The sequence below is a fragment of the Macrobrachium nipponense genome, chromosome 46 (assembly GCF_015104395.2).
Source record: "Macrobrachium nipponense isolate FS-2020 chromosome 46, ASM1510439v2, whole genome shotgun sequence".
NCBI lineage: Eukaryota > Metazoa > Arthropoda > Malacostraca > Decapoda > Palaemonidae > Macrobrachium > Macrobrachium nipponense.
In genome coordinates, this window is record NC_061106.1 from 36,467,293 (window position 1) to 36,483,056 (window position 15,764).

At 44.1% G+C, this 15,764-nt stretch overlaps 1 protein-coding gene across 1 annotated transcript in view; it reads left to right on the plus strand.

The window, feature by feature from the left end:
• LOC135214695 (uncharacterized aarF domain-containing protein kinase 2-like) overlaps nt 1–7,135 on the plus strand; it is a 93,627-nt gene extending 86,492 nt beyond the window's left edge. The window contains exon 14 of the mRNA XM_064249028.1: nt 6,514–7,135. Coding sequence (XP_064105098.1) covers nt 6,514–6,690 — 177 coding nt within the window. The 3' untranslated portion in view covers nt 6,691–7,135. The remainder of the gene's footprint in view (nt 1–6,513) is intronic.
• Nucleotides 7,136–15,764: the final 8,629 nt, after the last annotated feature.

The following is a 15,764-nucleotide window of genomic DNA, read 5'->3' on the forward strand; positions in this document are numbered from 1 at the left end:
ATTAAAAGTACGAAAAATAGAGAGTTGGCAACCTCGGCGAATACGTTCGTGGAAGGCAGTGTCCGTCTGGATAGAAGGTCGAGGCCGGGCTCGCCGACGCTCGAAAACGATGCCAATACTAATAGAGACGAACTTATCTCTGTCTTAAGGGAGCCTTCATCTTGGAGATCTAGACGAGATTCTCGCTCTAGATCCGTGAGCAGAGAAAGAGTGAGACATTCCCGTTCCCCTGCTGACTATCCAGGATCGAGCCAACAGCGGCCAGCAAAGATCAAAGAGACCGCAGGCCGTAGGGGCAGGCGGCCGTGGAATTCCGGGCCGTCTGTCAGAAGATAGAGGCGAGACAACATCCCTTGTGACGGAGAATGGTACACTAGAGCCGGAGGAAGGAGAAAACCAAGAGTTTCTGGCCTCGTATGCAGAGGTGATTGATTTGATTCGTCAATTCAATAACCTTTCGGAGAAGACAGAAACACCGGCCAGTATGCTTCCTCCTGGAATTGACATGGCATTTGGACTAAAGAGGGATACCAAGGTGTCGTATGAATTGCCTTGTTCGAGTCATGCGGAATCGGTCTTGCAACACGTAAACGCAAAGATTGCAGGAGGGATAATTCCTTAAGATCTAATAGATCATTTAATTTATTCCCCCTCCAATGATAAAGCAAAGGAAATATTATACGACACCGAAGGTCCCTTTGCTGTCTAGACAAATGAACCCTAATGTTGTAAGGTTAAGGCCTGGATTAACCTTGGATCAGGTTAAAATGGAGTGCCCTTCGATGACGTACCAAGAGGGGGTGCTACGTTAGAAGCAACAGCTTCTTCTGTCTTTCAGGCTGCTTCTTGGTTAGACCTTTGGTCAACAGCAGTGGCGAAGATTGCATCCTCGGAAGCAACAAGGAAAGTAGTGGATGAACCATTGTTCATTAGATTACTACAGTCAGGTTCCAACGCGATTGCGTACCTGACAAACGTAAGTGCCAATGTTTGGGCAAATATCCTGCTAATGAGGAGAGATGCAGCGTTGGCTAGACTAAGCCGCAATGTGGATTTGGATTCCCTGTTAGCAATGAGGAATGGGGATATCTTGGAATCGCAACTGCTGTTGCCAGAGGTCATACTGGAAGAGGCGATAGATAGAAGAAGGATGGACACTAACGATAGGTTGGTGCAACAGGCAGTTAGGAAAACGTCTAACAGTCAAACTACTCCTTTGGAGGGAAGACAACAGCAGATGTCTCGAAAGAAGACAGGGAGACATAGCATTCCTAATAGAGTCACAAGACCCTCTTCCCCAAAGAGGATAATCATCGGCCTTTCTTTCACAATAGAAACAACAGAGGAAGGGCAATAGGGGAAGAGGGAGAGGCTCAAGAAGATAGGATGGGCGCCTCCCATCACTCAGCCACACCAGTGGGGGGTTGCCTGGCAAATCACTGGAAGGTGTGGCAGGAACTAGGGGCAGAGCAGTGGGTGGTGGATGTTCTCAGGATCGGGTATTTGATCCCGTTCGAGGTAACCCCCCCGCCCCTGACAGATCAACCATTACCCCACGTCACTTATGCCCACAAATCTCAGAAGGCCACTATTCTGCAGGACGAAGTGAAGAAGATGATGGAAAAAGGAGCTGTGCAACAAGTATGCAGTCCGTCAAAAAGGCTTCTACAGCAGGATTTTCCTGGTACCCAAAGCCAACGGGGAGTGGAGAACAGTAATAGACCTGTCAACACTGAATCTGTTTATAAGGAAAACCAGTTTCAAGATGGAACTCCGAAAACGGTTCTACAAGCAGTCAGAATCGGAGACTTTATGCTGACAGTCGATCTAAAGGACGCATACTTTCAGATACCAGTCCATCAGTCTTCAAGGAAATTTCTCCGCTTCAGTCTTGCTGGGAAAGCTTTCGAATTCAAGGTCCTGTGCTTCGGATTGACAATGTCTCCTCAAGTTTTTACAAGAGTGTTCACCCTCGTGTCGGCGTGGGCGCATGCTCAGGGGATCAGGCTAATAAGATATCTGGACGATTGGCTGGTGATAGCAAAGTCCAGGGAGAAATTACTCGGGGACAGGGCGGCCCTCCTGCAGCTTTGTCACAGCCTAGGTATTGTGGTGAATCAGGAGAAGTCGCGGTTGGATCCAAGTCAACGTTTGGAATATCTGGGAATGGTGATAGACACAACACAAGCCAAAGTATTCCCGACAGACCAAAGAGTAGAGAAATGCAAACAAGTGGTGAATGCCTTTCTGGGAAAGCAGACACAGCCAGCAAGACAGTGGCAGGTGGTGCTGGGAATCCTAACCTCCCTGGGAAAGAAGCTATTACCACAAGGAAAGGGCCTACACCTTTCGGTGGTCCCTACAACTGGAGGAATGAAAGGAGTTTTGGTCACCAACAGTAGATCACCCGTACGAGCAAATTCCCTTGTCGGCAGAAGTGAGGAAAGACTTGCTGTGGTGGGTGGAACGACGGACAATCTGACAGTGGGTGTCCCCCTTCAACAATCCTCCCCAGACCTCTTGCTGTTCTCGGATGCGTCACTAGAAGGCTGGGGAGCCCATATGGAGGAGTTGATGGTGTCAGCAAAATGGAGTTGCAAGGACAGAGAACTCCATATAAACGTGCTGGAGTTGAAAGCAGCTTTTCTGGCTCTACAGGAATTCAGGGAGAGAGTAAAGGGACACTCAGTGGTATTGATGTCAGACAACACCACAGTAGTAGCTTATATAAACAAGCAAGGAGGCTAGTTTCTCGGCAGTTACATGTGATGACAGTTCAACTTCACCAGTGGGCTATAGAGAACCTGGTAGACATCAAGGCCAGGTATATTCCGGGAAAAAGAAACATAGTGGCCGACAAGTTGAGCCGCAGGGATCAGATTCTGGGAACGGAGTGGTCCCCTACACCAACAGGTAGTGGACAGGATGCTCATGTTGTGGGAAGGACCGATCATAGACCTATTTCGCAACCAGGTACAACAAAAAAGTTGGAAGTGTATTGTTCAGTAGTCCCAGACGCAGAGGCAGTAGCAGAAGATGCGCTACAACACCCCTGGGACAATCTGGACGTGTACGCATTTCCTCCATTTTGTCTAATCCGTCAGGTTCTGAACAGGGTAATGCGGTCTCAGAACCTCAAGATGACCCTGGTAGCTCCGTTATGGCCGAAAGCAGAGTGGTTTCCAGACCTACTGGAACTCCTAGTAGATGTGCCAAGAGAGTTACCTCCATGGAGCAACCTTCTGTGTCAGCCGCACGTAAGAGAGGTACCACCAGTCGGTGAAGTCCCTATCGCTTCACGGGTGGAGACTGTCAAGTATCTCCTCCAGCGCGAGGGTTTTCGCAGAAAGCAGCAACTCAGATTGGCAGGTAATATCAGAAAATCATCTGCGACAGTATACCAAGGAAAAGTGGTCAGCATACTGTGATTGGTGTCGTAGAGGGAACGTGTCTCCACTCGGTACCACTATTCAGCAGTTAGCAGACTTTCTGATATATCTCAGAACAGAAAAACATATGTCTGTATCTGCAGTAAGGGGTACAGGGCGGCTCTAGCCTCAGTCTTACGAATGAAAGGAGTGGACATATCGTCTTCATGGGAGTTTGGCCATGCTGATGAGGAGCTTTGAACAGTCATGCCCACCAAAGGAGCCAAAAGCCCCAGATTGGGATCTGAACCAAGGTACTGAGTAGTCTGACAAAACCCCCCTACGAACCACTAAGGCAGTCCACGGATAGGAGCCTGACCCTGAAGACAGTCTTCTTATTGGCCCTGGCTTAAACCAAAAGGGTGGGGGAGCTACATGCCCTCTCATATCTCATTAAGCACTCGAGACGATTTGGAGATCAATGGTATTTGAGTTTGTCCCAGAATTCGTGGCCAAGACCCAAAATCCAACAATAGTAGACGGCAGATTCGACTCCTTTACCATACCTTCCTTGGCAGACTTTGTAGACAACGACAAAGCTGAGATGCTCCTGTGCACCCGTCAGGGCACTAAGGGAGTACTTAAATAGAACAAGGCACCTCAGGCCGGGGTGCCGGAGGTGTTCGTAAGTACAGGACGGAACAAGAAGGAAGTGTCCAGGAATACAATATCGTTTTGGCTAAGGGAGACGATCAGAGATGCTTATACGGCAGAAGACAGAGGGTCAGGTAGCCAGGTGGGAGCTAGAGCTCATGACATCAGGGGCGTGAGTGCTTCCCTGGCATTTAAGAAGAACATGTCTGTGGATAAAATCCTGAAAGCTGGTGTGTGGAAACGCCAAACAACTTTCACCTCATTTTATTTGAAAGATGTTGCCCATAGATCCTTGGACACCTTTTCCCCCCTTGGGTCCAGTGGTGGCGGCCCAACAAGTGATATAGTTCCATGCCAGTGCCCCTGCAGGTCAGTTTGCGTCTAGTCTAAGATGAAGGTATGAAAGTAGAATGAATGGGATGACTGGTCTTTTTTTCTTTACTACTTTCTTCCTACTCCTTTAACTACGGGCATATGAAGGAGAATACCGTCATGTGCTGGAACGGACTAGATGCAGGTGAGGTGGTCAGCCATACTGTGAAGCTATCTTAGGTGATGATATACTTTTTAGTAGCAACACACCCCTCTGGATAATAGGGAAAAGCGGGGTTAAGGTGGATCCAGTTGCAAGGGACAAGAGTAAACAGTAGAATGGTATCTACACCCAGTGGGAGAAAACCAATAGATCCGCTTATATCTTTGGTCCTAGGTTCATTGTCCATTCTCTTAGAATTTCCCTATATATTCGGAAATGGATAAGGTGGCAAACTCCCAGTCAGTTGTAGAGACTTACCTCCCTCCAATAGTAAGTCTATCCTAATGTTAAGACCGAAGGTTTGTTTCGTGTATGAACAAATACCAAATTTGTAACTAATTTGTATTTTTCATAACTAACAAACCTGAGGTCTTAACAGTTAAAGGCCCACCTCGAACCACCCCTCCAGCAGTCTAAACTGGGTTAGAAATATAACTGGTGGGTCACAGGTAGCCGTGGGCATTCTGGGTATACATGCCCCGTGACCTGGTTTAGATGCCATTAGTCCCTGGATCTCACAAGTGTAATTTTAATTCTACCGGTTTCCAGCTTGGCGCTAGTAAATCCTAATGTTAAGACCTCAGGTTTGTTAGTTATGAAAAATACAAATTAGTTACAAATTTGGTATATTATCTCTGAGAGATTGAGTGATAATGTATTTGTAAAATATTTTAGAGAGCGAGCAAAATCTGCATTTGTGTAAGCATAGACTTATTTATAGCTACTTCTCTTGTAGATTTAACTAGATTAGTTCAACATACCTTAGCCATCACAACATTTACTGCCATTGATGTAAGCTAACTTTTTTCACCAAATTGAAATACAAACCTAACTTTTTTCACCAAATTGAAACAAACCTAAATTTGTGGTCTGCTTTGGAAACCACCAGAAAGAAGTGCTTATGAAACCTGTAACTAGTAAGTAATAGTCTTTAGTTGAAAGGTTTCCTAATTAACTAGGGCGAGTCCTGTCTCATATCTAACTAGTGTGGTAATAGGCCGAGACCTTGTTGTCTTACCAGCCAGACTCAGGCTAAAATAAGGGAAGAGCCAATCCATGATGTCTCCATGACTTTTGGCCTGTTAGTGTTTGAGTCTTTGGTGAATTTAATCCTTAAACTGTAATTCAAGGACATGATCAGAGTCTGTATCTTGAATAAGGCGTTGTGAGTCTCCACCTGCTAAAGCAGGTGATTTGGGAAGAAACTCCTGCCTTGGACTTGAATAGGTGCTGTCATCAAACATTTCATGCAAGCAACCCCCCCTCTCCCTCCATGCCAGTAGTTAAACACAGATGCTTCCTTGACATGTTGGAGAGGCCACTGGGAGGATTGTCAGGTAACTGAAATATTGTCATAGTTCAAAGGATGTATGTCACATCAGTTTCCTGTAATAAATGGCTGTCTTTCTGTCTCAGAAGATTGAAGCCCCAAAAAGGACCCACTTCTTGTTGATCTTAGACAACATGACACAGATGACATGCATCTGGAAGTACAGCTCCTTTCAATACACTCATAATGTTTATCCTATAGGTGGTTTCAGCCAGAAAGTGGCCTTAGTCTTGTGTGTGAGTTGCACTCCCTTTTAAAATAATTTCCTCACCCATCTCTTCTTCTTTCTCTTGCAAACAGTTTCCAAGCTGTTTAGCCGTTTGTAAACTTTGCTTCCAAACAATATTTCCTCGTGTAAACAGGCCTTAAGACTGATTTGCTTTGAGTATGCATAGTTTATAAAACACTAGGGTTCATACTAGTGCATCACCACATAATATTTGACACATACCATAAACCAGGTGCAAGGGTTTCCCTGAGAAAATGTTGAGACAATTAATTTAACATTTTAAAATTAAACTTCACTTTTGGTTTTCAAGTCAGACAGTGGACCAAGAGCTTTAAAGCATATAGATAATATATCTAGAGTAATCATCATATTTTTCAATTTAGTTTTTCCTTTTTAGGTTGATGTTGGAATATTACTGCAACAGGTTCTGGGAACCTTACTTAAACATCAGGTACGACTGGAGTCTGCATTTAGTGCTGTAGTGCTTGCTGTTTTTGTTCTTGAAGGTCTAGGGAGAACATTAGACCCTAACATGGACATATTAGAAAGAGCCCGACCTATTCTTGTTACATGATTGTTTTATTAGAGAGGATTGTGTTCAGTGTTTCTTTACATAATGATGTATTGGTGAGTGATTTTATGGCTGTTTTGTTTGTTTTCATAATACCAATAATTTTGCCTAAGAAATCCCTGATAACTTATAATGGCACCCATTTTTTTTAGCCAATTTGATGCTGTAATATACGTACAGTAGTTGAGTTTTCAGTGTTGGTCATATTACAATGTTTTAAAAAATTTGACCAGTTTTACATCAATTGGAAATTTAACTTAAGATAACAGCATGAAAATATTTGACATTTCGAAATCTACTAGTTGCCAAGAATTCTAGTTAAAGGTGGTATATAATGCAGTCTCTTGATGACATGTCTTCTCTGTTCTTAAATATCTTGCTGAGGAGGTTAAAGGATATTTTTATCTTTGGCCGAATAATTTTAAAACCATTAAAACCATATAAAAAGGTATGTGTTTCCTTATCTGTAGTGTTACTGAACTACCTTTTATAAATGAAAAGTTAGAAATGAGAGGAAAATGTCCATTAATTTCATGACTTTGTAGTTTTCTTTCCTGTTAGTAAATGAAGTACAAACCATTGCTTTATAGCAACTATTACTTCATCTAAGAATATATCAAGGTCCTGTCCTTTTAAAAAGTTAAGGACAAAATACCTGCAGTTAACTTATGCCACTTATGTTTCGAAATTCATACATAAAAATATTTGTTATTATTATTTTTGGTCAATACGCATTGTTAAATTACTATTGTTAAAGATCTGACAAACAATTGCATTTGGCCAAGCCAGGTAGAGGAAGTTATCGGAAACATCGACCACACATAGTAGTGAGAAAAGATGCAGAAAAAGATGCATTGTAAATTTACTAGTGCAAGACTACATCTCGGAGAGGTAATGGCATGTCCCATGTTTCTGTATCCAAGTATAAAAAGTCTTTTTCTATTTTTGGTCATCCATGCATTGTTTGTTTTGTTTGTATGGTGTTTTTATGTTGCATGGAACCAGTGGTTATTGAGCAATGGGACCAACGGCTCTACGTGACTTCCGAACCACGTCGAGAGTGAACTTCTATCACCAGAAATACACATCTCTCACTCCTCAATGGAATGGCCGAGAATCGAACCCGCGACCAGCGAGGTGGAACGCAAACACCATATCAACCACGCTACTGAGGCACTAACGCATGACACTTTATCTCTGCAAGGTAATGGCATTTTTCAGGTCTGTCATTAGTGCTACTGGTCAGGAAGAGCTGGTGAATTTCTAAAACATTTACTCAAAATTACTTGGTAGTCATTAAAAAATTTTATGGCCTGTAGAATGTGCATAATTTTTCCCCCTTCTCATAGAATAATCTCATCAATGCCTCTCTTCTTCCTAGTTGGAATTATTTGTTCTCTTTGCTATTCTTGACTCTCCCTCCAGAACCAGTTTTGCTTTTGCTCCCAGTAGTCACTGAAGAGGAAACTATTATGGTAATCATGAGCCACCTCCTGAACTCTACTGTCATCAAATAGCTAGTTATGGAAAAGTTGTTCATTTTTGCAATATATTGCAATATATTGCAGAACGTGGGAGGTAGTTTGGCAGCAAACGTGCGGTTGCCAGCAGAAACCTCTGTCTCTCCCTACGAGAGGGATGATGTCACAACATACGTCACACACCGATATGGCAGGCATGATGACGTCACAGACTGCTTCTCGGCCTATTTCGCTGCACCCAGACGCTAATACGCCTTCTGACCCGTCAATGCAAACTGTAATGCAGAAATTACAGGATATAGAGAAGAGAATGAATAAGAGAGACAAAAAGAAAAAGTGTGATTCGCCTTCTTCGTCTTCTTCCTCTAGTTCGGCGTCATCGCTAAGTCCGATAACGTCACGGCGAGCGCCAGTCAAGCATTGGAGGAGGATTCGGGAGTTCCTGACGGATCCTCAGGCTAAGAGGAGAAGAATCAATTCTTCCTCATCTTCAGACCAAGACTGTCAAATCCAAGTCAGCAGGAAGGTCGGGAAGTCAGTGGCTATTAAGCACAAGGTTAGCAGATGAAGCCGTTCGTAAGAATCCGAACTAGCGAGAGAGGCAACTGCCGACGGACTAGCGGCCGATGCGGAGTTGCCAGTTCGGATCACAAAAACTACGATACCTCTGGTAAAATCGACGTTGGCGGCGAAAGGTGCAGCAGAGGATAGAATGCAGGTCCCAGTTTTGCCCGTAAGGCCGTTCAAAATACGTATGAAGGACGATAAGGCTCCTATTAAAAGTACGAAAAATAGGGAGTTGGCAACCTTGGCGGATACGTTCGTGGAAGGCAGTGTCCGTCTGGATGAAAGGTCGAGGCTGAGTTCTCCGACGCTCATAAACGATACAAATACTAATAGAGACGAAGTTATATCTGTCTTAAGGGAGCCTTCATCTTGGAGATCTAGACGAGATTCTCGCTCAAGATCCGTGAGCAGAGAAAGAGTGAGGCGTTCTCGTTCCCCTGCTGACTATCCGGGATCGAGCCAACGGCGGCCAGCAAAGATCAAAGAGACTGCGGCCGTGGAATTCCGGGCCGTCTGTCAGAAGATAGGGGCGAGACAACATCCCTTGTGACGGAGAATGGTACATTAGAGCCGGAGGAAGGAGAAAACCAAGAGTTTCTGGCCTCGTATGCAGAGGTGATTGATTTGATTCGTCAATTCAATAACCTTTCGGAGAAGACAGAAACACCAGCCAGTATGCTTCCTCCTGGAATTGACATGGCATTTGGATTAAAAAGGGATACCAAGGTGTTGTATGAATTGCCTTGTTCGAGTCATGCGGATTCTGTCTTGCAACACGTAAACGCAAAGATTGCAGGAAGGGATAATTCCTTAAGATCTAATAGATCATTTAAATTTATTCCCCCTCCAATGATGAAGCAAAGGAAATATCATACGACACCGAAGGTCCCTTTGCTGTCTAGACAAGTGAACCCTAATGTTGTAAGGTTAAGGCCTGGATTAACCTTGGATCAGGTTAAAATGGAGTGCCCTTCGATGACGTACCAAGAGGCTGCTACATTAGAAGCAACAGCTTCTTCTGTCTTTCAGACTGCTTCTTGGTTAGATCTTTGGTCAACAGCAGTGGCGAAGATTGCATCCTTGGACCTGACAAGAAAAGTAGTGGATGAATCATTGTTCATTAGATTACTACAGTCAGGTTCCAAGGCGATTGCGTACCTGACAAACTTAAGTGCCAATGTGTGGGCAAATATCCTGCTAATGAGGAGAGATGCAGCGTTGGCTAGACTAAGCCGCACTGTGGATTTGGATTCCCTGTTAGCGATGAGGAATGGGGATATCTTGGAGTCGCAACTGCTGTTGCCAGAGGTCATACTGGAAGAGGTGATAGATAGAAGAAGGATGGACACTAACGATAGGTTGGTGCAGCAGGCAGTTAGGAAAACGTCTAACAGTCAAGCTACTCCTTTGGAGGGGAGACAACAGCAAATATCTCGGAAGAAGACAGTGAGACATAACATCCCTAATAGAGCCACAAGACCCTCTTCCCCAAAGAGGCTAACTCATCGGCCCTTTCACAATAGAAACAACAGAGGGAGGGGGAGTAGGGGAAGAGGGAGAGGCTCAAGAAGATAGGATGGGTGCCTCTCATCACTCAGCCACACCGGTGGGGGGTTGCCTGGCAAATCACTGGAAGGTGTGGCAGGAACTAGGGGCAGAGCAGTGGGTGGTGGATGTTCTCAGGATCGGGTATTTGGTAACCCCGCCCCTGACAGATCAGCCATCACCCCACTTCGCTTATGCTCACGAATCTCAGAAGGCCATTATTCTGCAAGACGAACTGAAGATGATGATGGAAAAAGGAGCTGTGGAACAAGTATGCAGTCAGTCGAAAGGCTTCTACAGCAGGATTTTCCTGGTACCCAAAGCCAACGGGGAGTGGAGGACAGTAATAGACCTGTCAACTCTGAATCTGTTTATAAGGAAAACCAGTTTCAAAATGGAAACTCCAAAAACGGTTCTACAAGCAGTCAGGATCAGGGACTTTATGCTGACAGTCGATCTGAAGGAGAAGGACGAATACTTTCAGATACCAGTCCATCAGTCTTCAAGGAAATTTCTCCGCTTCAGTCTTGCAGGGAAAGCTTTCGAATTCAAGGTCCTGTGCTTCGGATTGACAACGTCTCCTCAAGTTTTTACAAGAGTGTTCACTCGTGTCGACGTGGGTGCATGCTCAGGGGATCAGGCTAATAAGATATCTGGACGATTGGCTGGTGATAGCGAAGTCCAGAGAGAAATTACTCAGGGACAGGGCGACCCTTCTGCAGCTTTGTCACAGCCTAGGTATTGTGATAAATCAGGAGAAGTCGCAGTTGGATCCAAGTCAACGTTTGGAGTATCTGGGAATGGTTATAGACACAACAGAAGCCAAAGTATGTATTCCTGACAGACCAAAGAATAGAGAAATGCAAACAAGTGGTGAATGCCTTTCTGGGAAAACAAAAACACAGCCAGCAAGGCAGTGGCAGGTGGTACTGGGAATCCTAACCTCCCTGGAGAAGCTAGTACCACAAGGAAGGCCACACCTTCAGTCCCTACAATGGAGGATGAAGGAGTTTTGGTCACCAATAGTTGATCACCCGTACGAGAAAATTCCCTTGTCGGCAGAAGTGAGGAAAGACTTGCTGTGGTGGGTGAACGACGACAATCTGACAGTGGGTGTCCCCCTTCAACAATCCTCTCCGGACCTCTTGCTGTTCTCGGATGCGTCACTAGAAGGCTGGGGAGCCCATATGGAGGAGTTGATGGTGTCAGCAAAATGGAGTTGCAAGGACAGAGAACTCCATATAAACGTGCTGGAGCTAAAAGCAGCGTTTCTAGCTCTACAGGAATTCAGGGAGAGAGTAAAGGGACACTCAGTGGTATTGATGTCAGACAACACCACAGTAGTAGCTTATATAAACAAACAAGGAGGCCTAGTTTCTCGGCAGTTACATGTGATGACAGTTCAACTTCATCAGTGGGCTGTAGAGAACCTGGTAGACATCAGGGCCAGGTATATTCCGGGAAAAAGAAACATAGTGGCCGACAAGTTGAGCCGCAGGGATCAGATTCTGGGAACGGAGTGGTTCTTGCACCAACAGGTAGTGGACAGGATGCTCATGTTGTGGGAAGGACCGATCATAGACCTATTCGCAACCAGGTACAACAAAAAGTTGGAAGTGTATTGTTCAGTAGTCCCGGACGCAGAGGCAGTAGCAGAAGATGCGCTACAACACCCTTGGGACAATCTGGACGTGTACGCATTTCCTCCATTTTGTCTGATCCGTCAGGTTCTGAACAGGGTAATGTGGTCTCAGAACCTCAAGATGACCCTGGTAGCTCCGTTATGGCCGAAGGCAGAGTGGTTTCCAGACCTACTGGAACTCCTAATAGATGTGCCAAGAGAGTTACCCCCATGGAGCAACCTACTGTGTCAGCCGCACATGGAGAGGTACCACCAGTCGGTGAAGTCCCTATCGCTTCACGGGTGGAGACTGTCAAGTATCTCCTCCGAGCGCGAGGGTTTTCGCAGAAAGCAGCAACTCAGATGGCAGGAAATATCAGAAAATCATCTGCGACAGTATACCAAGGAAAGTGGTCAGCATACTGTGATTGGTGTCGTAGAGTGAACTTGTCTCCACTCGGTACCACTATTCAGCAATTAGCAGACTTTCTGATATATCTCAGAACAGAAAAGCATATGTCTGTATCTGCAGTGAAGGGGTACAGGGCTGCTCTAGCCTTAGTCTTACGAATTAAAGGGGTGGACATTTCGTCTTCATGGGAGTTGGCCATGCTGATGAGGAGCTTTGAACAGTCATGTCCACCAAAGGAACTAAAAGCCCCAGATTGGGATCTGACCATGGTACTGAGTAGTCTGACAAAACCCCTACAAACCACTAAGGCAGTCCACGGATAAGAGCCTGACCCTGAAGACAGTCTTCTTATTGGCCCTGGCTTCAACCAAAAGGGTGGGGGAGCTACATGGCCTGTCATATCTCATAAAGCACTCGAGAGGTTGGAGGTCAATAGTATTTGAGATTTTTCCAGAATTCGTGGCCAAGACCCAAAACCCAACAATAGTGGACGGCAGATTCGACTCCTTTGCCATACCTTCTTCGGCAGACTTTGTAGACAATGACAAAGATGAGATGCTTATGTGCCCTGTCAGGGCACTAAGGGAGTACTTAAGAAGAACAAGGCACCTCAGGCCGGGGTGCCGGAGTTTGTTCGTAAGTACAGGACGGAACAAGAAGGAAGTGTCCAGGAATACAATATCGTTTTGGCTAAGGGAGAAGATCAGAAATGCTTATATGACAGAAGACAGGGGGTCTAAATAGCCAGGTGGGAGCTAGAGCTCATGACATCAGGGGCTTCTTGAGTGCTTCTCTGGCATTTAAGAACATGTCTGTGGAGAGAATTCTGAAAGCTGGTGTGTGGAAACGCCAAACAACTTTCACCTCATTTTATTTGAAAGACGTTGCCCATAGATCCTTGGACACTTTTTCCTTGGGTCCAGTGGTGGCGGCCCAACAAGTGATATAGCTCATCCAGTACCCTTAGCGGGTCAGTTTGCGTCTAGTCTAAGATGAAGGTATGAAAGTAGAATGAATGGGATGACTGGTCTTTTTTCTTTACTACTTTCTTCCTACTCCTTTAACTATGGGCAATATGAAGGAGGGTACCGTCATATGCTGGAACGGACTAGATGCAGGTGAGGTGGTCAGCCATACTGTGAAGCTATCTTAGGTTATGATATACTTTTCAGTAGTAACACACCCCTCTAGATAATAGGGAAGAGAGGGGTGAGGGTGGATCCAGTTACATTATTATTATTAATATTATTATTAATAGGTGTTAGTTTTTCCAGACCTCTGAGTCTCAAGTAGACTCTTCTCGGGCTGGTTCTCAGGGATCAATCCTGAGAAGAAGAAGAAGAAGAAAAAAAAAATTAGACTTTATTTGAGAAACCCGTCTTATTTAAAAAATGTATGATTTTATTAATTGAAAAATCCCTGCTTTCCGCAAGAATATTTTTCATTTCCGAACTCCGCAGGTAAATAGATCTTTGCTGGGTCCAATTTGGGCACTCAACAAGCAAATGCTGTACTGTCATGGGTGTTTGACATCTATTACATTTCACTGGGTCAGCATGTGGTGTTGACATCAAGTGACCATGTGAGAATCTTCTCTCTCCTATACGTAGCCTTGCTAGGATCACCTCTTTTGCTCTTTCCTCCTGTGAGGATGTCCTCCATGCATAGACTTCAGTTTTTATATTTTTAAGTTTATTTGTTGTTGGCACAGAGGCCCATTCTTCTTTCCAATCCTGGTAAATTAATGTTTTAACTGATTTTACCCAGTCTGACACTGGGCATATGAAATTGTTGGAGGGATAGTGCAGGCTAATTTGGCAGCAGAGTCTGCATATTCATTTCCTTTTATTCCCACGTGTGCTGGGATCCAACATATTTCCATTGATATTCCTGATTGGAGGAGTTGATGAATTTTTATTTGAATTTCCTGTACTATTTGGTTTCCTGGTTTATACTGTCTTATTGCATCTATAGCGCTACGTGAGTCACTGAAAATAACAGAGACACTTGCTTTTGCCTCAGATATCATATCTAGAGCCATCTGTATGGCTGTGACTTCAGCAGTAAATACTGATGATATTGAAGGTAGGCTTTTTTTACTTAACATATTTTTCGAATATGCAGATGCTCCTACTCCAACATTATTTTTGGAGCCGTCTGTATATATCATAAATTTGTTGCCTTTTCTTCTAATGTGCTCCAAAGCATGTTGGCGGTACATTTCCGTACTTGTCATTTGTTTTTTGAGTAGGTAAGACAGGGAGGTACATATCTTTACTCTATTTAAAATCATGGTGGTGGCAATTCCATTGGTGGGTGAAAAATTGGATTCATATTATGTATGTTCATTATGTATCTAGCTCTTTTTGGGAAAGAGCTAGTACTATTAACTGCTGTTACTTGATTACAGTTTTGGAAGCAGTAAGTTGCAGGAGACGATCCCGCTTGCATTGAAAGACCTCTTTGTATTAAATTACGGTGCTGTTTTAAGGGCAAAACACCTGCCTCCACCAAAAGTGAGTTTGTTGGGGACGATCGGAAAGCTCCTGTGCACAATCGCACGCCTTCATGGTGCACTGCATCGAGAGATTTTAATGCAGATTCTGAGGCGGATGAATATATTGGACAGCAGTAATCTACTACTATGGATAAGACTGTTGCCTTATATATCATTAATAAAATGTCTCGCTTTGCTCCCCAATTAGTGTGTGATAACTTTTTTAATATGGCAAGGGCTTTGATGCCCTTGGCTTTGATGTATTTGATGTGCTCTTTCCAATTTAAATGTTGATCAAATATTACTCCTAGATACTTGATTTTTGTACAAAATTGTATTTCAGTGCTATAAAGATGCAGTTTGATTGTTTGGTTCTTCATCCACCTTTTGTCTTTGTAGAAGACGATTGCTTTTGTTTTATCAGTTGAAAATTTAAATCCAACTGAATTTGCCCAACTACATATATTTGAAATGGCAGTACTGAGAACTCTCTGAGCATGTCTCAAATGGATCCAGTTACAAGGGACAAGAGTAAACCATAGAATGGTATCAACACCTAGTGAGGGAAACCAATAGATTCGCTTATATCTTTGGTTCTAGGTTCATTGTCCATTCTCTTAGAATTTCCCTAATATATATTCGGAAATGGATAAGGTGGCAAACTCCCAGTCAGTTGTAGAGACTTACCTCCCTCCAATAAGTAAGTCTATCCTAATGTTAAGACCGAAGGTTTGTTCCGTATATGAACAAATACCACATTTGTATTTTTCATAACTAACAAATCTGAGGTCTTAACAGGTAAAGGCCCACCTCGAACCACCCCTCTAGCAGTCTAAACTGGGTTAGAAATATAACTGGTGGGTCACAGGTCGCCGTGGGCACTCTGGGTATACATGCCCCGTGACCTGGTATAGATGCCAATAGTCCCTGGATCTCACAAGTGTAATTTTAATT